This window comes from Apteryx mantelli, chromosome 9, assembly GCF_036417845.1.
Source record: "Apteryx mantelli isolate bAptMan1 chromosome 9, bAptMan1.hap1, whole genome shotgun sequence".
Classification (NCBI taxonomy): domain Eukaryota; kingdom Metazoa; phylum Chordata; class Aves; order Apterygiformes; family Apterygidae; genus Apteryx; species Apteryx mantelli.
Genome location: NC_089986.1, coordinates 12,637,825 through 12,660,860, shown reverse-complemented (window position 1 = coordinate 12,660,860; position 23,036 = coordinate 12,637,825). Strand labels below are relative to the sequence as shown.

Sequence of the window (23,036 nt, the reverse complement as noted above, 5' to 3'; positions counted from 1 at the left end):
GGAAATATTCTCTGCTCAAGCACCTTTGGAGTGTGGCAAAGCCCATGCAGGGCAATGTTTGCACACCAACCATGTGTGCTCGCTGGAAGGTGACTTCTGCAGAGAACAGGAGAAAACAAAGAAAAAATACGACCAATAAAGCAGAGCCTAGACCCTACACAGCCCTTCCCACCACCTTTTCACCTGGAGCTCCAAGCCCAGGACACAATGTCAGTCAGGTCTGGCTGCTCAGAGGAGAAAGCCAGCTGGATGTATGCCATCTTGAAGATGCCGAAAAAATCAGCAGATAAAATCTCTCTCTTTTTCCCCATTGGCAGTGCCCAATTGTCACCAAAGTTAAACAGGAGAGAGGAAGCACAGAGGATATTGTAGCTGTTATTGCAAATACCATCACCTTTGTTTGGCTGGAGCAAGAAGGAGCCCAAATGACTACAAATCCAGCGGTGGTGAGCTATTTTTATAAAGGGCCAAGGCCCTGGGGCAGTGCTTTCCTTCTGGCTGGGACGGTGGCTGTGCTCTTCACCTGTGGGGTGCCTGGGTGGTTGTCTGCACCCACGGGTGACAGGGTGACACCTCTCCCAACACAGCCCGTGCTGCAGCCGGGAGCGAATCCCAGCCCAAGGGGAGCTGGTTGGGTCCCCGTCACTTGGAATGGACTAAATAATGGATAAAGTCTAGTATGGTAAAACTCAAATATATACGGTTTTATACTGTGAACTCTCTACAGAAGTGTATGCAACAGAAGAAACCCTCTGCTGTAGAGCTAATAGTATATCTATTCTTTGTATACTAAATATAGAAGTTTTATGTATATAAGCATAAACATAGCTTTTATAAACATAAAGGCCTATATTTAGTATACAAATCACCAGAACAAGACATTCCAGTTACCAGCTAGATCGCCTGCCTAATTGACCATTTAATAATGCTTACAGTAACTACAACACCAGTGTGAATGCCGGCTGTCACAGTAATAGTGAGCAATAAGCATATCACTTAATGACTAGAATATAAATTTCCTGGCACTTTTCAGGAATTCCCCAGTGCTTTCTAGGATTTTCTCATGCTTTCTAGGAACTCCCTGGTGCTTTCCAGGCATTTTGACATGCTTTCTAGGAATTTGGACTACTCTAGGAATTACAGGGTGCTTTCCAGGAAATTTTCATTTGTTTTTTAGGAATTGACCAGTGTTTTCTAAGGAATATTGTGCTTTCTAGGAATTTCGGTGTGCTTTTGCACAATTTCAACATGCTTTCTAGGAAATTTAATGGTCTTCAGGAACTCGGACAAGACTCAGAGGATTTGATTTCAGGAATCTCTGGCTCTTCCGTCCCTCTTCATTTACCTGTTGTTATGTGTTTGATATGAGTGCTGGGAGCACTGGGAGAAGGAGGGAGCCTTCTAGAAAAAAAACTGATGAGTTTTCTCCTGCTGTCCTCCAGAAGCTCCTTCCCTAGCAAGATTTTTTTTAACTGAGAATGTCTCCCAAGTACGTTGATTTGAGGAATGAAACATTTTTAAGGGTCTCTGGCACAGACAAATGTGATGAATGAAGTGACCTCTTCCTGGTATCTTTTCTTCCATGCCATGAGAAGCAAGTAATAAAAACCGGGCAGTTTGACACAACCCTGGCTCAAACCATCACTCTCTCTCATACCTGGGCAACCATAATTTGAGGAAGGAGGGCATGGGAGAGGGCCTCATCTGTCCTGTATAAGGTATTTAACATGCTGCTTTCCTTTCCCAAAGAGCAGTGATCTGACTCAGTATCTTGTTTTCACAATGGCAATGGAGCAAAACTACTTGCAGCAGTAGGAACATAATTCCCACGAGTTATAGATAGAGTGCTAGTATCTGCTCATCGAATGTGACGTGCTTCTGTCATAACTGTTTCTCATCACCTCTCTCTTTTCAAACATTTCGCCTATCAAGCTGATAATTTTAGATCTGGCAAGAACGTCCAAGGGTGGGTTTTTTTTTTTCCCCTGTGCCTTAAATTTAACAAAAAATTGCATAAGGAGAAGAACATCCTTAGGTCACTAGCCAAGAAAAGTCTCTACTCTGAACCGCAATCGTACTGGAGCACTGGTGTGGGAAATTAAAGGCTTGGCTGGGAAATCGTCTCAGCGAAGAGCAGTACCTTTGAGCTGTTTGGTGAGATTAGCTTTCGAGTTTTGTGTGGTTACTGAAGTTCAAAATCAGTGTTTTGGGCAGATGCCAAAGAGCTTGTTCTGCGCTGGCAGCCCATTTTAGCAGCCTTGAAAAGGAAGAAAGATGGTGCTGTGTCGTGGCAAGGTGTGTTTGGGGAGTGCACGTGTCATCTTAGATGTTCACGCAGCAAAGGTGGGGGCAGAGGAAGACACGGAGCCCTGGTTGAGACCAAGTTCCTGGACAGGACATCAGTCCTGATGCAATGTCGTTCTTTCTTTTTCTAGCGAGTGTTTCCTAGAAAATTCAGTGTCAATGTCAAGAGGTTCGTTAACATTGCAGTTAACGAAAAAGGGGGAAAAGCCTCTATTAAGGGGCTTGGCCAACCTTTCTGTTCATTTTGTCAGACCTTGGACGCTGCTGCTCTCCCAGAGCCCGAGGTTGGACGCGCCGGACCCGTGTCGGCCGGAGAGCTAGCCCGGCGGGTGCTCCCTCGGCGCAGCGCTGGGCCCACCCTGCCACGCGTGCCACCATGGCCGGGCCGCGGCTCTCCCACGGGGTCAGCGCTGCCCGGGCCCCTGGCCCTGCTCCCCATGAGCGTGGCAGTGACCCAGCGGTGGAGCGAGGGGAGCCAGTGTGCTGCACGCCAGGCCCCATGCGTCGGTCCTGCTGCCTCTGCCCCATCACCACCCGCGCCAGCGGCCTGTGCCGTGTTGCTCAGGCACTGAAAGACACTGTCACTTCTGTCCGGCAGCTTTTTAAAATTCATCTTTTAAGTTGTATAGTAAGTGGGGCAGACAATCATAACCCATTCTTTTTTTTTTTTTAATTGTATATGAGATACTTTTACATTCTCCATTTGCTTAACAGATTGCAGGGCTCAGCAGTGTCACAGCTGTAAATATTGTAGAAGGGATGTTACGCTGTATTTGAGAAACTGCATCGTCGCACAGCTGAAAGCTACGTTTCAAGGCCTGCAGGCAAGAGCACAGCAGGCTGTGGAGAGTTTTTAGACTACTTTAGGCTGTTCAGGATGAGAAGGGGCTGCAAAAATATATGGTAAGATTATAGATAACTCTTAAAAATGAGTTTCACCCCCAAATCTTCAAGTAATGTTAGAGAGAGGGAACTGAAGTGACTCCTTAGCAAAACCACCATTAGTTTCTGTGGTGGAAAAAAGTGTAATGAGGGAGAAGTAACTTTTATTGAAGAGGAGCTATGTATGTGGCAGAGAAACCTTTTGGCCGCAGGAGCACAGAGCCTTCCTCGAAGGCAAGGCATTAATCCCGCGCGGAGCAATAGTGTTTCGGGGCGTTGGAGCAAGCACAACGCTTGCGTTCAGGCTGGGAACGGTCTCGACTTCAGCTGCTAGAGACCGGCACACGGGGGCTGGGGCTGCAGGGGCGAGAGGGCCAGCCTTTGACACGCTGTATATTTTGTTAGCAGTGCAGATAAATAAAACAGCCACCAGTCTCGCTATTCGCCCTGGTATCTCCCCCGGAGCAGCCCCTGCTCTGGCCTGCAGGGGGGCATGGAATAACCGAGGGGTGGGGCTGACCCCAGCCCCAAGTGTCGGACCGGGGTGCCCCGGGCCTTCTTCGGCCGTGGGCTGAGAGCCTCCCGGGGGGGGGGGGGGGGGGGAAGGTCCCCTGCGGCCACGTTGGGGCCGGGGCCGGGCCCTCGCGGCCCCCCGCTCGCTCGCCCGCGGCTGCAGCTTCGCCCGCCGGGGCCTAGGGGGCGCTGCCCCTCGGCGCGGCGGGGCTAGTCGTGTGAAGCCCCATTCCCGGCCCTGGGATTGGCTGGAAGGAATCACGTGCGGCGGGAGGGGGCGTGGCCGGGGAGGAGCGGGGAGCGAAGCTGCGGTTACCAAGGCGACGGGAGGAGCCGGCGGAGGCTGCGGGGCAGGTAGGCCGCGCCGCGCCGGGGCCGCCCGGGATGGAGCCGGGCGCGGAGGGGCCGCGTCGGGGGGCGGACGGTGCCCAGGAGGAGGCGGCCGCAGCAGCCGCGCTCGGCTCCCCCGGCCCGCGGGGCGCCCCGCTGCCCGCCCCGCCGGCGGGAGCCGCCGTGCAGGTCGGCGGGCGCAGACTCCGCCGCTTGTGCGGAGCCGGCCGGGGGGGGGGGGTGGTCTCCCTCTCTCGCAGTGCTTGGCGATGAGGGCGCTGCTGAGCCGGGCTGCGGCTGGGCTGCGCTGCGCTGGGCTGGGCTGCGGGCGCCGTCGGGTGCGCGGTCTGCTGACGCTCGCCACCTTTCTCGCCTTCTAGGTTTTTCAACGATGAGGCTTAGCGGTAACCCCTAAGAATGGGTGATGTTCTGGCTTACGAAGCTGAGTTGCTTGGACTAGTGAGAGAGGTTGGTTTTCTTTCTTTTTTTCTTATGAAGCGAGCAAGGAGAAATTGCACAGTGCTCGTATTCAAGAATGAGACATTGCAGCTGTGATCTAAATTCTGTAGTTACTTAATTGACAAAATATTTGCTTCTCCTTGACATCATACTGACTTCTGTCGTGCTCTGTAAATTCCAAGTGCTCAATGTCCATTGAAGGCCAACAGCCAACCACTAAATCAGTCTAGAATTATCTGTTGTTCCTTGTAAACGAGGCCTTTGTTAAAGGAACAGGTAATTTGACTGGATCCACAGAGAGCTGCAGGGCTCAGGTCTGACCTGTGATACCCGTGAGATCCTCTGAACATTGCTTAGGTATGTCATTCCACAGGTGTATAAAATCACAGAGGCCCCTAGAACTTTTGCTAATAAAGCCCATACTGAAGTCGTGAGACCACTAACCTGCATGGTTTAATGGCAAAGCAGGATTATCCAACTAGGCGTTCCTCTGCCCATACTGCCCATAAGAGGTAGGATCAGAAGTTATTTTAAAGTAGGAAATAATCCCGCAAAAAAGACAGTGGGAGACAAACTTTTAAAGAGTGGATATCTCTCTAGTAGTCTGTCCTCCTGCCTTGCAGATAAATTGGCTAAAATGGGAGATTTATTTACTCAGTATGACTTGGAACAAGAACACAAGCTGTGATTTGTCTGCTGCTTGTTACTGCCTTGTTCCTTTGATCTGTGTTCATAGCCTGGTTTAGGGCCTTAAGTGAAGAGCAAACCAACAACCTTCTCCCTTGCCAAAACTGTGTGCTTGTATCGCCCAGTGCTGTGGAGGGGGAATCACTAATGCCAGTTAACCGTTAAGCCACTGTTGTACCTGGCTTTCCACACATTGTCTGCTGAAAGACTGGGCAGCTATTCTCTGCCTAAAGAGTCCACTAAATGGCAAAACATTGCAAAACCTAAAACTTTTTGTGTGTTTAAGAGAACAAATCTAAAAAGAGTTCTAAGTACTTAATCATGAATATGTTAACAGTGAAGGAAGTAAACAGTTCCTGTACAGGTTCTTTGTGGCAACACTGGTCGTACAGATCAAGTTTACAAGACCAAATGTGATGTCTTGCCTCAGCAACTAAGACTAAGACTTCTGAGATGGGGGGAAAAATCGCATGTAATAGAGTAGCTGTAAATGGTGGGAGGGAGAGAGAGGACTGTTTATCTTCTTTTCAAAAGAACAATGCTTGATTTGCTAGTTGTTAATTTGGCTTGCTTGGACAGCTTCAGATATTATGAGTGGTCTGACTTAGAGCTGAAACTGTCTGACTGTTTTGGAGGTGATGGTTATGTGTTCCTTAAGAATTCTGCCCTCTGAGAACATTATTTACAAGGAAATTATTTGCTTGTTTCTTCAACCAAGATGTTGCATTAATAGATTCTTATTCCTTTTCTTCTTTGGTTGAGTGAAGTTATTGGATAAATCAGGGGACATCATTCCTTCAGAGAGAGTGTGCTTGATTGTCAGTGTTATTGTCTAGGATGTAGGAGGGAACTCAGCTGAGAGGCAGGATTTTCTTACTGCATGAGACACCAGCTCTTAGTGTATTCCTGTGCAGTCTTGGGCATTTACAGACCATGCAGCAGAGAAACTTTAAAGGACTCTAGTGATTCATGGGTCACTCTTTGAAGCATTATTAATCTAAAAAATTATTATCCTATGTTTTTCTTGTAGTATTTGGATTTTGCTGAATTTGAAGAAACAGTGAAGATATTTGTGAAGGAATGTAAAATAAAAGGGAAGCCACTGCCTAAATCAGCAGGTGTTTCCCTGAGAGATTCAAAAGCTTTGACTATTCAGGTAATGCATTATTGGCACTTATTTTGAGTAACTAATACTCAAAACAGTTAAAGGCCACTAACCACCTTTTGTTTTATTACAGCAGTTGAGATTATCTTAAGTCTCTGAAATGATTCTTGATTATTTGGAAAAGGCTGCTAGCAGTCTTATTTCAGTGCAGGCACGTTCACATTTGTTTTTATGCAGAACCCCACTCCTTTTGAACCTGAGGGAGTAGATTTGGTTCGCACTATTTTAGGTTTTTAGCTTGCCATACTTTGAAAAGGCTGATTTTTTTTCAAACACTGTAGGCACTCATTTTTCCTTATGGTATCATGGACCCCAAAACTCATTAGACATGCTTGAAAATTTAGGCTTTGCTTCTTGCATTGATGGCTGATTCAGGCTCTGAAAGGGTAAAAACAGGCAGAGAAAGAATATTTAGGTGGTCCTTGAATGGTAAGAGGTTTTGAATAAAACTTTACTTGAAAGTCTTCAGATGACTCTTGAATTCTTCACTTACTAACCCACTGTTGAAAAATGTAGCTCTTCTGTGTTTGTTTTTTTCACTGAATGCTTTTCCCTTCTGCAGAAAGATTTGCTTACAGCATTTGAAAATGGAGAGCAGAAAGTTTTCTTCCGACTTTGGAAGGGGCATATATCGTCTTCAGTTCGATACAGTGAGCCAGTTGCTCAGAAGCTGGAGTTCTATCTTCACATACACTTTGCCACCTACCTCTTGAAACACTCTGTGGGAAAGCCTGTAAGTTTAGTTTACAGCTTGAATTTAAGATTGCTTTTGTTTATTTTACTTCATATATTTGTCTTTGCTGTGGATGAGGATGGGGTTCTTAGTAAGGATTCCCAGAATTCAGATCCAGTCAGTCTGCGTTGTGGTTGAAAGCAGGCCCTTGTATTGTGAAGTACAGAGATGAAATTTGTAGGTGGCCTTATCCTGGATGTCCTGAAACAATTTCATTTGGAAAATATTGGCATACTGATTTTTTTACCTTTCTAATTGTATTCTGTAGGAAATTCTTAAAATGCTTCTTTTGCTTTGAGTTTGGGCCAAAGCCATTTGTTGAGAAATAAACATTTCTGATGAAATGGGAAAGTTGAATCTTGACCGGCTCACTGTACCATATTTGAAGGCATCATTCCAAATGGTCATAAAACAAAATCTCCATTACATACGGCTGGGATATCTTAGGTGACACATTTATGATGAAGAGACATATAAGCAGCGTGGAGCCACCAGATCTGCCAGGCTCCTGCTTTGCTTCTGTCAGATGCTTACAGAAGTGCTTGGATGCCTTCAGTGTGTGTTTTCCAGCCCCTGACTAAGGTGTTTTTGGTCTCTTCTGTGTGCCAGCTCACCTGGCGTCCTGGTAAACTAGCACAGAGATGCTTGGGAGAGCTCAGTGTTGAGCCAGGCAGGATCCAGCAGGGCTTGTGCTTGATATAAGCTGATTTAAAGCAGGCTCCTCAAAGGCAATGCTGGACTTGAGCTATCACAGTACCAACCTGGTTGTGTTCCTGCGTGGTTCCGAGTGTTGTACATACATCTGACCGGGGTCTGAGTGGAGTAGGAGTACATTTACCAGGGCTGCTGACTTGGACTTGGCACCATGTGAATGCATCATAAAGCCTCTGGATCCAAACTCACTCAGCTTCTCTACATTAGTCCACAGACAGCAGAGAGTTGACTGCAAGGAGTAGTAGTAATAAGATGAAAAATGTGTCAGAAGGATTTTATTACTAGGGTTTATCAGTGGCTTGTGTGAAAACAGCTTTTTGTAAAGCATATGACTTTAACAGTATCTCTTCTGGGTTTAGTACAAACCTTACTGTGAAGCAGATCTTGAAACAAAATACTGTCCTAGAAAATAATACACTCAGTCCAGCTTTTGATGCTGCATATGGTTGTTGATCCAGTGATTTCCCTCTCCTCCCTCCTCCCCTCAATGCTGTATGAGTGGATTTTACAGTTCTGCACTTTTCACTGAAATGAAGCATGTCTAAAGTCAGGTAGGTATTTCCTTGCTGCTTTGAGTGTGGAAATGACACTCTGCTTTAGAAATCTACCCTGAAGTGGGCAGGAATAATTTACGCTCCAGAGCAATCAGCCCTCTCTTCCTTTGCTGGACCTGGACAACAGAAACAACAGTTTCCTTCTGAGTGGTGGAATCAGGATGTAATGCTTTCTAGTTGAATGAATGTTGCTTCTTAGGTTGGCTGCATTACTTAGATAACAATTATTCTTGGATTTCAGGCTTGCAAATGATGTTGGATTTAAGTCTCTACTTTAGTTGGTCAGCCTTATTGTGCATTCAGAGTAGCTGTCTTCAAAATAAATGTGTTGCTTTATTTCCCAGGACAAAGCTGAACTTGAGGAAAGGATTTCTCACTTTAAAACATATTTAGAAACAAAAGGAGCTGCACTTAGCCAGACAACAGAGTTTCTTCCCTTCTATGCTTTGCCTTTTGTGCCTAATCCCATGGTACATCCTTCATTTAAAGAACTTTTCCAGGTAAGTATGTATTTTGCAGAGGTGTTTTTTATTGATTTTTCTCATTGGGTGATAAATATTGAATGTTTAGTTCAGTAATGGCTTTTATTGTTTCCTTTAACAGAAACTGTACAATCATAAAAGAATATATATTCTATGGGTTGTGAGAGTGTTATCAATAACAGAGTACTGATTTAAATGTATTTTATATTGGCTTGTGCCCTAAATGCTATGCTGTCTTTATGTTCATAGATAAGAATTGCTGCCTCTCCTTCCTTTCAACACAACCCTGAAATATGCCTCCTTCTCGGAATCACTACACAGTAGTTTAAGTCCGCTTGCTTATATTTCTACTGCTTTAAGGTTATTGCCCAAGATACCCCATTATGTGTTTGTGTCGCTGAATTTAGAATATGATAACTAGGCATAAGAAACTGAAGCAGTTGCATTTCATGTGGAAGAGAAACTCTAATTTATAAATAATCCTCCTGTAATAGAAAATGAAAATGTAATTGTCTCAGTTTAGATAACAAATTGGTGTTTTCTGCATTCTCGAAGACTGAATGTGTGATTGTGGAGATGGTGTCTGGAGCTGTGATTTGAAATTCCAAAGTATCGGTGGTGATTCCTGTGGGGAGGGTACTGCCACCATCCATCCTGCTGATAGCTTATTCCTGCGGTTTAAAACTGCACCTTAACTTCTTGGCTTTGCTGAAAACAGCTGTTTGTGCGGCTGCACTTGGTTTGGGTCAAGGAACTGATCTGCTTTACTGCATACGAAGGTGTTTGTAGACAGCTCCCATGTATGTACACACACACACACACGCACACAAATCTGTTTGTAAAAATATGTAAATATATATATATAATATTTTGCAGGATTATGTACTTAACGTGCTTCGCTGTCCTACCACATGAGCAGTTGTGCTGGCTCGCCCAGGCAGCTGTGGGCAGTCAGTGTGGTGGGAGGGAGATCTCTTTAGCCTGCGTTGCTGCCAAGTGCTTTCTGACATCAAATCAAAGCTTAAGTGATGCTCACCCTAGGGTTGACTTTAGACGTACCAGCTGATGAGGAGCTCCAGTTAACACCAAAAAAGGCATATACTGCCATTTTCCTATGGGACTAGCTATAAATAATGAGGCGTGCTGGTTGATCTCAGAGACAGGACATGAATACTCTTTTTTTAATTATACCTAGCGGCTTTTCTTTCTGAACGTCTTGTCTCAGACAAGACCCTCGGGTTTATTCATAGTAACTCAGTGTCCAAGCCCTCAGTCTTGTCACTCGTTTTCTTGTGGGAACTGTACAGCTCAAATTCCTGTTAGTGTTGAAGCACGGATTGTTTTACGTTTGGGAAAGAACAGCAGTAAGTCACTAATCTACTAAGCAGTGTTCTTGCAGTGTTTTTTTCTTGGGTGTCTGCTGCTTTATACAGCTGGAGTTTTTGGTTGTTTGTTTAATATATCTTGAAAAAATAAGATACACTCCTTTCTGTAAGAATCGTGGTTCCTTTGGTAATATACAGCATACTGTAATGCACCACTGTCTTGATACTGAATTGATGAATGTGGCCAGTATAATCCTGTATGCTCTCCAACATGGTAAAACACAGGCAAATTTGAGCTACAAGAACAGCTTGCAACATGCATGCATATGTACATACATATATATCAGTGTGTGTGTGTTTGTGTGTGTATATATATTCATGTATATACACATACACACAGCAGTAGATTCAGGAAGCTCCTGCTGCTTGTTGAAAATACTGCTTTTTCACCTGTTGACTAGCTTTTCATCAAGCAGAAACCAGTTTAAATGAAGGTTTGAAACAGAAGAAATGAGTAATCAAAGTGCTTCTTAGATGTGATTTTTTTTTTCCATATTGATTATTTTCTCATGCTTACAAGACAATTTATGTCAGACAGAGGGAAGACAAGATTTCAGTTACTGGCTGATATGTCAGTCCATTTTTCATATATGAGTTTTTTTCTGCTCCAAATGCGTTTTAGAAACCTTGTACCCTGATCACTGATGTCATGTCATGACCTTTACAATAGTTTTTGACAAAATCTAGAAGTCCCAGATCACATCAAGAGTGAAAGATTAATACAGTGATTTCTTTTGGAAAACTGAAGAATGGAAAATGATTTATTTTGTGCTCTATTAAAGAAAGTAAATTTATGTTCAACTTTGTATTCAACTTCTTATCTTTTACTCAAGTTATTTATATTTTAAAAGTACTTGTAATTTAGATGCAGTTGTTGCATGTGCGTACAAGCCACCAACACCTAGTCTGATAGGATTCCTTAGAACGGCAGTTTTACATTGAAATAAAGCTGCGTCATGTTTTTAGAACTCTCGTCTAGGAATAATACTAAATGCACTTCTAATTTTTGTGTGTGTCTGAGTAGTTAGTAAACATGTTCACTTCAGTAATAGTGGAGGACAGTCTTTTCACTACAGTTCTGGTCGCTTTGTTTACTAGCGGGGAAGGCTGCCGTGACCCAAATAGTACTGGTGACATAAGTGTGCATATTTGGTGAACAGCTGTCATCTTTTGTTTTTCTTTTCAAGGATTCTTGGACATCGGATTTAAGGACAAGATTGGAAAAGTTCCTGTCTGTGACTCTCAAAGCCAGCCAGACCCCCAGGCTTCTCACTTTATTTGTATCCTTTTGAGAAAACACTTTAAAGATCATTAAATTATTGTAAAGGGGCACTATAACGTATTGGAAGTGTGTGCTGCTAAGATTTATTGCATAATTACAGTAGCATTACTGCTTGGGGGTTTTTTTAGGGTAGGGAATGTTGTTTACAGTCCACATTCAGAAAAGCTATTTGAAAAAGTTGTATCAATGTATGAATGCGTAGGAACCTGCATATTTATCATATAGCCATTCTTAACTTCCATGTATAAAGTACAGGATGCCCAAAGGCACCATCCTGACCTGACTTCTTTCTTAGCATTTGTAAAGCTATTAGTCTTTTTAATTAGCCATTTTGGGGGCTAGATGGATTCTTTCCAGGACTTTCAAGGGTCCCAGAAATTATTATTTTATTGAGAGTTGTACTTCAGACTTTATTTTCTTCTAATAATATTGTTTATGCTATGTCAGGCCTAACTGTGGAGTAACTAGCTGTATGGCAAGATTGCCTTCTCCATTTTTGGTCAGTACCATTAAGAGCAAGGCAGGGAGGACTAAACTGGAGTCTTTGTCTCTGGGTCTTTTTTTCTTTTCTTTTTTTTCTTTTCTTTCTGGTGTTGAGCTGGAAATGTTATTGTTCTGCTCCATTCCTGCTCATTTGCCAGGGTGGGGGTCATTGATCAAAAGTGACTGCTTTTACTCCTGTGTTATGGCTCTTGGTGTGGGAATCTGGCATAGAAGAGTTGAAGAAAATTTTCTCTCTTCTTATTCCTCTTTATGGAGTCATGGACTGGATCCTGACTGAGCCCTCAAAATTTCTTTGGTATAAAATTCCCTAAAGCATTTGCATGTTCTTACATTGATTTTATGTAAAGTCAGCAGTTTGACTTTTTATTTGGTGTTAATAGTTTAGTTTGCAGTGGCCTTTTTATATATCCAGGCCAGGACTGATTCTAGTGTCTTCAGAGGTCAGAAAAAAAAGTCTCATGTCTTCATACAACATTCTGCACTTGGCTAGATGCCTTACGAGTTATTTATTTATTTATTTTTGCTTTTCTGTGAAGCATCAGGCAGTGACTATTGTCTGGGACAGTAGGGATCTTTGGCTTGGTTGGGTTTCCCAACTGATTGAATTTCTTGGTCTGTGTATATGGCGCAAACACTTACTGAAAGGACACGTTTTCCTGAATTGCTTCTACTCTTGTACAACAGAAGGAGAATGGACAGTGCAACAAAGGTGAGTGCTGAGATGTGGTAAGGATGTTCCCTAGGATCATGTTATTAGGGGCTGTAGCTGAGGGGAAGGTAGGCCTAGCATGACAGGGAAGCTAGAGATGCATGGCAAAAAGTCCTTTGAAATCAAGTTCCCTGTCCTGGTGGTAGTTACTGCTGAACTGCTTGAGGTCAGTAGGGCTGAGCACAGGCACATAACTAGAAAAGGCAGGGGGCCTGGTAGCAGGGTTTGTATTTTAAGCCTGTTCTGTCCTGAAATAAAACTGTGGTAAAAACAAGTGGAGAACTCTGTACAAAGTGCATACCAGCTCTCCGTTCTTAGTTAGGATTAAAACAAGTTCCTCAGATTCCTTTCCAGTATCTGCTTACACCTATCTGCATCTTCCTGATTTGAAATCTCAGTCAGTTATTCTGAAAACTATTGGATCTTTTTAGAGAAAACTGATTCTTCAGATGCTTTTTTTCCCTCTTTACTTACCCTGTTTAAACTCCTAAAATTGTACATGTTGGTATTACCTGAATAAGAATGTGTTAATTTAAGGATGATTTTCTCATGTGTTGTATTTTTAGGTAGGCTGTTCACAAGCACTGAAGTGTCTAAGTGACTTAGGTTCATTAAAAAAAGAAGATAATTTGAGCACTAAATCTCATTAGATGCTGATGACACTTGAAGTATGTGCTTTTTAAAAATCAGTCAATAAATAGAACTTAGGTTCCTACCTCCCTTACATGCATTTTTCATTTGACTTTCCATGTTCAGTTTGTTGGTACGGATTTATATGAGTCCAGCTTGGGATCCTAAAATGACTTTTCCTGTTGAGTTTGGTTTAATCTGTAGTTTGACCTTGAGGATTTATTATTTGTAGATTGAATTAAAAAGAAAAAGAAGTTCATCTCCCAGTGTGAGTTCCAGGTGTTTGCTTTGTTATTTTGTGCTCTGTGTTGCATTAGACTTTCACTGAATCATAGTGTTATCTTTGTAGATCTTTATTTTCCAAAAGTTACTCTTTTTCCCTTGTAATGGACTTTTCTGAAGGGAATAATTCCATACTGTGATTAAGAAGAAATAACTACGTGACTGAGCCTGAATTATTTTGGGCCTAATTATTTTTTATTTGGGCAAGTTCTGTGCTCTGTACAAGTAGAGACTGTCATGGTGTTGAATTTGTGTGGGTAAGCCTTTATTTGTAGATCTGTTATGTGTCTTGGAGTTTAAATCAGTTTGGATTTTTCTTAAAGGTTATTTGAGGCCTGTCTCACATGAAGGAGTATTGGATCTGAGAGCTTAGCTTTGCAGTGTGCTTCTCAGCTCGCATGAGATCCATAGTACATACTCACTGTTGGAGAATGTTTGCTTTATCATCGAAGGAGAAATGCAAACAAAATTAATAGGTAACACATGAACGAAGAGCAGTATGGCAGAGAGTCCTGCGAACAGCCTTTTGTAAATAGTTGCCAGTCATTAGTCTGACATACTGAAGCACTTCAAGTTTGGGTGGGATGGTGCATACGCTCTTGAGGGTGTTCTGGAGGGTTTAGTGTGTTTACCTTTCCTGATTAACCTGCTACGGTCTCTGGCTCTTCATCAGTTTCCTTTAAAAAAACAAACAAACAAACAAAAAACACTTTTATACCTGTGTGACTTTGAAAGCCATCTGTGTTGCAGTTGTGCTTACCTTACAGCTCTGCCATATGTCTTCAGTTTGGCTGGATAGAGAAGAATTGTGAAATGGCTGGCATGCCGCATGGAGAGCTGCAGACTTCCTGTACATCCCGTGTGCAAACAGGAAGGGAGAGAATGAAGTATTCACAAGGTGCTCGGCTCCTGTTCCTTCCATTGCCTCATTACAAATCTGTGGATGAGTTTTTAGCCGCTCTTCCACTTTTTGGGGAAAGGAGGGGGTGGGAGGAAGTGTGCCAGGCTGTTGCATATGAGAAGGTGAAGTGTGACCTACCTATCTGTCAAGATTTGCTGCAGTCTGAATGGATATTAACATGGAAAGATGTCTGTTCAGAATATGGACAGTAATTTATATGGAAATGAGGTGAGCAAGCAGGAGACAGGGGAGCTACTGTCTCTCCCAGGAGAGAGGTACTGGGTGGCAGCTAAGGAGCCCGGGTGTCTGGCAGCAGCTGTTGGGACCTGCAGTTCCTCTGTTGAGAGCTCCGCTGCATCGCATACAGGAACTCAGCTAGGTCAGGATCTGTGCTTCTAGCAAAGGATGTGAGGGTACGCTGAGATTAGAGAGACGCAGAGAGTGCAAGCTCTGAAGTATACTTGACTGTGGGTGAGTTGCTGCAAAGACCAATCTCTCACTTGAAAAACTTATTGTGGAAATATGTGCATATGTGTAACTCTGTGGCACCACAAAGGAACTAGAGTCAAGACATTGTATTCATCAGGCCTTTTTAGATAATTACATACATGAGGGAATGAGAGCAAATCAAGAAAAAAGGTAAAAGCATGCAGAGGTTTAGGAGATGCCTCATGCCAGCACTTTCATTTAGCAGTGTCACCAGCTTTACTGTGTATTTTATCTTCCTAAACCAGAAGGTTAGTCCTCTGCCCTTGAGTGTCCTTTCTTTCCCTCTGCATATGAATAATGATTCTGGTAGGTCTTAGGCCTGGAGCTTCCCTTCCCCCCTGATATAGGCTTAGCGTATCATAAATTGGCTGTAGAAATCATTTGTCCGTGTTGGGAGTTGTGACTGGGATAGAGAGAGAGGGAGAGAGTGACCAGATGTCGTGCGTTGCTCTGTATTTCCTGTTGGGGTGCAGTTTGATCTCTGCAGCAAGGTGACTTAGATGCGAATTGCCTCTGAAAGCCCCTCCCTTTCCTTCTCCCCTATCCTGACTCGGGTTGCAATGATTTAGCATTTTAAGCAAGCAAGCAAATGTTAATTTTTTACCTGGAGCGGTAGCTCCCTCATCTGACCGCCCAAATGCTGATGTTGATTATGGGGACCAGGCAGGAATGTAGAAGGGGGAACAGGGCAGTGGGGGACGACCTCTTTCAACACCAGTCTGTACTTACCTCAGTTACAGTGACAATGACGAAACCGTCCTACCTTCTCAGTAAGGGAAACTCTTCTGTTTTGAAATTTTTCCTTTTTCTGTAAAATTACTGATGTTTGAAAAGATGGTGATGTAAAAATGCAAGCTGTGTCAAGACTTCATCATTCCTCCTTTTGACCCCCTTTTCTGAGTAACAACCAGTGCTTATAATTGATGATTTGGTTTAACAGGCCAGGGATAAGTTGGATCCTGATTCTTAATTGCTGAGACTAACATTCATGAGCTGTTTTGAGTTTTGGGTAGGTAGTTTTTTCTGCCGACTGTAGCTGGAAGGGGGAACTGGAAATTTTTCCCTGCTAGGCTATGCAAAGCAAGCAACTGATGAGTTCTTTTATGTTTCATGACTGACACTTCAAACTTTCCTCTGAGTGAAAGTCACGCTCTGGATATATCCACTAGAAATTTCTGAACTGAATGTGTTGTAGCGTAATTGAACAAAATGTATTTCAATTTGTTCATCCAGACAAAGGGAGTAAAGTGCTGAGGAGAGAACTGTTTTGTGCAGTGGGTGTTCTTGGAATCTTTATTAGCTTAGAAAAATATTTGTGTTGTGGAGCTACATCATATTAAAGCTGTGGTAGCTGTTTTGTGGTGGTGCTTGTGGAATCAGAATAAAATCAAAGCTAAATGATGATTATCAAGGAAAAATAATCTGTGTTGTCTTTGGAAGCTACCTTAACTCTCCTGATTATTATTATTATTATTTTTTAAGTTGATGAAACTTGATTACAGTAGAAATGGTATTAACAGAATCATTAGAATGGCTTGACCTGCAGTTCGATACTAAGTATCAGTTGCAAGTCCTGCAGGTGCCCAGTGCTCCTTCTCAGAAGGAGGCCGTTCTTAAAGGGCAGGAGGCTGTGAGAGTAAAATAACTGTCTGGGTTGTTTTTTTTAATACATAAATTTTGAAAGAATACCAATTAGAAGTAAGAGAATGTACCTTCTCTGCATTCTGTGCTTTATTATAAACCTGTCAATTTATAGAGCTGAAGTTTATAGCTAAAGTTTATAAATGCACTTTTTTTCTCTGAAAGAACATTTAGCTAAAGTTTCTGAAATTAAATATAAGCTGTTCTGCCAAATATTGCTTTTCATTTGAATGAGATAAAAGCAGCCTATTGCAGAAACCCTAAAAAATCCATAAGAAGTGACAAGTTTTTAAAGCAATTTCCAACATCAGAATTCAGAGAGTTATCTAATGACTTCTATCTTTTTCATTTATAATGAAAGTTTTATTGGCAGTTCTATTTGAATAGTATTATTCTGGCACTTTTATGTCACTTATGTCCATATGTTTATTACTTTATGAAGCAGTTTGTCAGAAAATGACTTTCCGGAAAGTTGTTTGGCAGATATTTGTACATAATTAGTACATCATTACCTGTAATATAACTGGATTGTCATTGTAGAAGATGACTTGTGAAGGCTCTGCCAGAAGAGCCCTGGTGCTTATACACCACTTCCACTCTCCGTTCTTCCCTCTGCTGAAGGTGACCATTCCTGTGCTAGCCACTGCGGAACAGGGCAGAGGTTTGTGCCTTGGTTCAGAGAGCAGGGGAGCAGCTGGTTAGCTAGGGGCAGTTATATTTTAAATAGCTATACCTGAATTCTCCAGAGCTTATCTGTCGTAGCTGCAAGGTGTTCAGCTCAGTAGTCAACCAGATCAGTGGTGTGTGCTGAGATCTTTTTAAACACGCAGCATAACTGTGTACTGAAACTTTGCACTGCTGTAGGATTCTCCAAATGAAGATCCCAAAGGATTTCTGCGTATATCAGTTACATCTCCCAACACTTCTATGGTACAGGAAGGTACTGTCTACATCTCTATGGAAAGAGATAGCGAATGATGAAAGAACATATTGCTTTCCTCAAACATAGTGGACAAAGTCTGTTCAAAACCAGGAACGGGAACTAGTTCTTCCGGTTTCCAATTTTACATCTTAGCTACTTGCTTGCTTTGCTTTTCTTCCTGCTGTATCTATTTAAATCTAAACTGTGTCATGTTAGTATGACTGTAGTCATACTAATAATTGGTATTCCAAACTGTGCTTGGAATGCAGTACTCTATCCCATGAAATTCTGAAGTTTGTGGAAAAAATCCTACTTTGGTCTGAAATTCCATAGTCAAGTTGATTTCTGCACATTTTTAAACAGAAAATTCTATGGTAAGTGTTCAGTCTGTTTGCAGAGAGGTAAGATGTCATTTTCACAACACTGGAGCAAAACTGGCTTCCTATCAAACTATTTTAAAACATATTATTCTAGCAAAATATATAAACATCAGCAGTTATTATAGAATTATTGTGCATCTCTTCATCATTTTGTCTGGTTGTGAAGGTATCTGCTGTGATGCACAGCTTCAGATTGCTTTTCTGTCTTTCATGTATAACACGTTAATTTTCTAGTTCTGAGACAGGGATGGAAGATACAGATTTCAATGCTTAAAGTATTGTTTATTTTGCTTCTTTCATCTCTGAAGTAACTGAAGATTAAGGAGCAAAATGTACAAGAATGTAATTTTTTTTCCCCTTAATTTACATAAGAATAAAACAGAAGTTGGAATTATTTTCAGCAATTGAAATAGGTGCTAAAAGTAACTACTACAGCTCACCATCAACCAGTAAGTGATGGAACCCCTTGAAAAAATTTGTAGTAAAATTAGGGGCATCTGTGGTCAGATGATGTAGAGGATTCCTTGCAACTTTGAAGAATTCAGTGAACACAGTATTTTAATAGCAGATGAGGAACTTGATAAATGAAATGTATTTTTTTTCTATGGTTGTACCATTTTATTTAAAAGATACAAGATTTAGTATTTCCTTTAAAATAAAGAAAGCACTGCGTAACTTAAATATCAGAGGACTGTTTTTATAAATTAACTGGAGAAAACACCCAGCCTCACAGTGTAAACTTCCAAGCACTGGCATGAATCTCTGGGAACTGTGTTTTTGTTGTTTTATGTGAAGTGGCAGCTTTAGCTTTCTAGTTGCTCTGTGTTAAAATATTTTTGCCTGCTGTTATTTTAATGAATGTTGAAGATAGTGCATGAATCTCATCCCCAGGTAGCGAGATAAGTTAACCAAGTCTGAGCTGCATTTTGTCATATGTTCTGATTCCACCCCCACACCCTGGTTTCGTCTCTGATAGCATGGAACTGCTTATGTTAACAGACCCTGACTCTGCTGTTTTAAACAGTATCCTTTACGCAGGGGTATTCAGTGACGTTAACAGTCTGGTAGTTATATGGCTGAAATTTGTAACTGAAGGAATTGTGATGGCAATTTCTGTGGACAATTAAGGCAAGATAAATACTTGTAGCTGCTGTGATGAAATGAAATCATGCTGATACCCTGGAATTATCTTTGCAGTAAAAGTCCACCCTTTGGATAAAAATAATTCCATAGCAGCAGATGAACCTGTTGTCCCATCAGAGCAATAAAACTGTTTCTGCGTTTTTTTTGCTCTTTCGCTTGAGAAGATTAAGTTATTTCCTTTTTATTAATCTCTTGACAGAAATGTTACAACAGCTTCATGAACAATTGGTGGAGTCTGAGCGCAGGACCATGACCTACCTGAAACGATTTAACAAAATGCAAGCAGACTACCATAATCTCATTGGGGTCACTGCAGAGCTCGTGGATTCCTTGGAGGCCACAGTCAATGGCAAGATGGTAAGAGGCAACTCAGATGTGTACTTGCTTTTTTTTTTTACCCCAGAAAATGGAGCGAGAATGCCACTAAAATGTAAATTAAGTTTTATAGTTGAGCATTTTTGTAAGTACTGTATCTCTTTACTGATGAAACACAGTGCTTGGGCTGAGAGAGTCTTCCCTTGCCTCTGTGTGCTAAGATAAAGGTATTATAGAACATGGGTTGAATTTTGCCGGCTCAGGAATCTTGTAGAAGCTAGCATCGCTTGTCTTGTGATATTCTCCTTCTGAGCTTTGGCATCAGCAGTGATTAGAGGGCATTTCTGTGATTACTGCCTGTGATCCAGCCCATCGGGGTGGTTGTGTATTTAAAAATCCTCCTGGATTTGTTGTAAATTGCACTGTGGTGGAAGCAATCTTCTCTGCTCATCCAAAATTTTGGTGAGGAAAAGCTTTGCTCTCTGGTCTACTAAGCTGAATTTATTGTTGTTAATTTAATTGGTAAAGGGAAGAACTAGGGTGGGAGCAAATCAGTTGTTCTCTGTATGAAAAGGGCCATACATACATGTGACTGGAGGAGGCAGGGCTTTCTTATGGGTAATTTTTATACAAAGATTATTTTTCACTTCCTCTTTTGTGCCCTCTGCTAGCTTGCCTCTCTCTTATAACTTTAATATAACCTGGAGGTGATTCTTACGGCAGACATTAGTGGCCTCTAGATGCTGTTAAGGGAGCTGTGAATTGTTGGTAGTGAGAATGACCTTGGAGTTCCCGTGCTGCCTGCTGATGTGTCAGTACGCACCTTCCTCTATCATCAACATGAAGATCTTGTGGTTTGTTACTTGAGATTTGGGATCACTGGCTGTGCACGTCACTACTGCATGGTAGAATTTGGCTGTAGGTGTGGATGCTGCTTTACAGCAGATTAGGAAAGGTATCCGCTCAGATGAGCTTTGAAAACAGTAAGAAAAACCTAGTCATTCATATGCTGCCTCCCATGTCATACTTCAGTGCTCTCCAAAGCAATATCTTCTTACGTTCTGTGGTGGAGGAATTAAGCGCTGGTTATCTTTTGCTGCGGATGCTTGTTTGATTTCCTCTGTAAGCCTTATTCTGGGCAGTCATTTGATCCTTCCCAAATGTGTCCAGCTGATGGTGCTCTTTCTTTATGAATCTTGGTTTCTGTCACTTTTTCTGAATACAAAGTGGAATTGGGCACTGAATAAAATCATATTGAAATCACAATATTCTGAATTTGAAGGGTTTTGTTGTCTCGCTGTAGGTCAGCAAATATCAGAAGTGTCCCTATTTCCCTTTCCCCTCTCCCCTGAATACTTATTTTACACTATGTGGATGCTGCTGGAGATCCCAAGAGCTCTTCTGCTGCTGCTAGAGTTTAAGATACCATGGTATGGGCTTCTTGGAGATGTATGAGTAAGCTTCTTGGCTTCCAAAAAGACATTTAGTTGGCAGGGGTGGGGTGTCCAGATCTGAGAGTCTTTAAATTCAGCAAGAGGTGCTGAGGATTGAGCATTTCTTTAATCTCAGTCTTCTGACCTCTGTTTTGGGGAAGTCAATGACTATTCTGGAATTAGGCAACTCTACTGTGGTATAGATTTCCAAAACAAAAAAAACCTAAAAACACTGAGATGTTTTGCATTGAAACACAGTCCTGTACTGTATAACTTATGTTTATTCTCTTTTCTGTACAATTGAGCGATCTAAGCTCTACTCTTTAGATAGACAACACTTCAGCATACCCTTGCCTATGTCTAAAGTGTAAAACCACTTCATACTTACTGTTGGAGAACTTACCTTTCTAAATGAGGAAAATGTGTATACAAACATTTGTGTCAGTCTTTCTTCTAGACTCTCTGAGAGGAGGTGTTTAGAGTAAGTCTTGTAAATAGCCTAACTATTCCCAGGTGAAAAGAGTTCATAGTTCTGTTAATTTCTGAACAAAACTGTAGTTTGCAGTATACACCTTGTACTTCCATCGATGAGTCTGAGGTCTGTGATTTCTAGCCCTTAAAAAGAAAAAAATATATAGTATACAAGCATTTGACTGATACAAAGTGCAAGTCTTATATAATCCTGTTCTCTTGGTATGTTTCCTAATTTTTAGATCACACCAGAATATCTTCAAAGTGTTTGTGTCCGCTTGTTTAGCAATCAGATGAGACAAAGTGTAGCACACAGTATTGACTTCACAAGGCCTGGAACTGTAAGTATTAATATTTGCTCTTTTTGTAGTAGCTGTCTGTAAAAGACAATACCAGTTATGTGTTGAACGAGGGATGTGAGATTGTAAAAGACAAAACTTAGTATGTCCAAGCTTGCCTAAGAATATGGCAAGACAGAAGATTGTTGATCTCATATGCTGGTGAATGTGACAGTTGCACAGTCATAGCTGCATATGTATGATTACTGTTAGGATAACAGAGTGAATTGTGTATCTCTTAAATGCTAAATGAATGTTACGAAAACATAGGTTAATGTCTTGAGTGGGGTTTGATGGCACATCTAAGCCAATTTAGTTTAGCTAAAAAGGGGTATTTTTGCTCAGCTCTGGACACATGCTTGTTTCTTTCTGCTGCCAGTGATACTCTTATGACCCTAGGGTGAATTGGTTTAGCCAGCTAAAGGAGGAGCATCAGTGCAAGGGAGAAAACAGGGCCACAGACTGTAAAAGGAAAGAGGGAGAGGGACTTCTCTTCTTTGTAAGAGCTGGTTGTTAGATTGGCAGTTAGAGGATATACCTAAACCACCCTGCTGGTTTACATTATGGGCTTAATTCCATATGTAAGGACCCTTGATCTTACTGATAAGCAGCCCAGGATGCCTAGGGGTCTTTCCTCCTACTCCACCTGCCTCTTGCTCCTTTTCAGATGGTTGCAGTGGAATCCTAATACATCTTTCCATACCATCTCTCTCTGCCTCATTTAGGGCCAGTTGGGAACAGAAATTTGTGTGTTTAGTGGAATTTTGAAAGTGTGAGTGCCAGTTCAAAGTTGGCCTTTCTGCAACTGAAGTAATAGTTTCACAGACACTTTATAAGCTGGCACTGCTGCTGAAAGAAGCAGTTTTGCCCTTCTGCTTATTTCTGGCTACTTGTTCCTATTTCTGCTCTGCTCCATCTCTTCTGCCAACATGGAGATGGGACTTCTTTTTTTCAGCAGCAGAAGCAACTTAGGGTAGTTTCTAGTGACTATGAAACTGTACCTGTGAAATTTAAATTATTATATGGTCTAGCATAAGCATCATTCAGTGGCACAAACTTTTTAAATACTTTGTTGAATTTTTTTCTAGCTGAATGGTTTTCAAATAAGTATTAACATGAAAATTGTGTTCAAACACTTCAATATTAAAAAATTGTTTGCCACTACTTTAGAAAGACAAACCAAAATCATGATTTGCAATTATTATTTTTGCCATGAGGCATTCATCTATACTTACTGTATAGTAAGATAGTTTGTGAATTGTCAAAGGAAAAGCAGAAAAAAAGAATGACTCTTGCTCCTTGTTCTAGCCAGAGTTTTTAATAACAGTGACACTATGGGTACACTTCATTCCCCTTGAAAATCTGTTACAGAAAGATGAGGAGATTAT

The 23,036-nt window shown here is 41.8% G+C and overlaps 2 protein-coding genes across 2 annotated transcripts in view; both read left to right on the top strand.

The window, feature by feature from the left end:
• The window catches only part of LOC106498320 (uncharacterized), a 120,035-nt gene extending 112,276 nt beyond the window's left edge, over positions 1-7,759 (top strand). Inside the window, exon 3 of the mRNA XM_067301757.1 lies at positions 7,748-7,759. The gene's annotated coding sequence lies outside the window, so the exon portion shown is untranslated. The remainder of the gene's footprint in view (positions 1-7,747) is intronic.
• Positions 4,019-23,036, top strand: part of ARMC9 (armadillo repeat containing 9) — a 76,185-nt gene continuing 57,167 nt past the window's right edge. Inside the window, exons 1-9 of the mRNA XM_067301755.1 lie at positions 4,019-4,053; positions 4,410-4,497; positions 6,206-6,331; positions 6,903-7,073; positions 8,686-8,841; positions 11,396-11,488; positions 12,679-12,703; positions 19,291-19,448; positions 21,553-21,651. Coding sequence (XP_067157856.1) covers positions 4,447-4,497; positions 6,206-6,331; positions 6,903-7,073; positions 8,686-8,841; positions 11,396-11,488; positions 12,679-12,703; positions 19,291-19,448; positions 21,553-21,651 — 879 coding nt within the window. The 5' untranslated portion in view covers positions 4,019-4,053; positions 4,410-4,446. The remainder of the gene's footprint in view (positions 4,054-4,409; positions 4,498-6,205; positions 6,332-6,902; positions 7,074-8,685; positions 8,842-11,395; positions 11,489-12,678; positions 12,704-19,290; positions 19,449-21,552; positions 21,652-23,036) is intronic.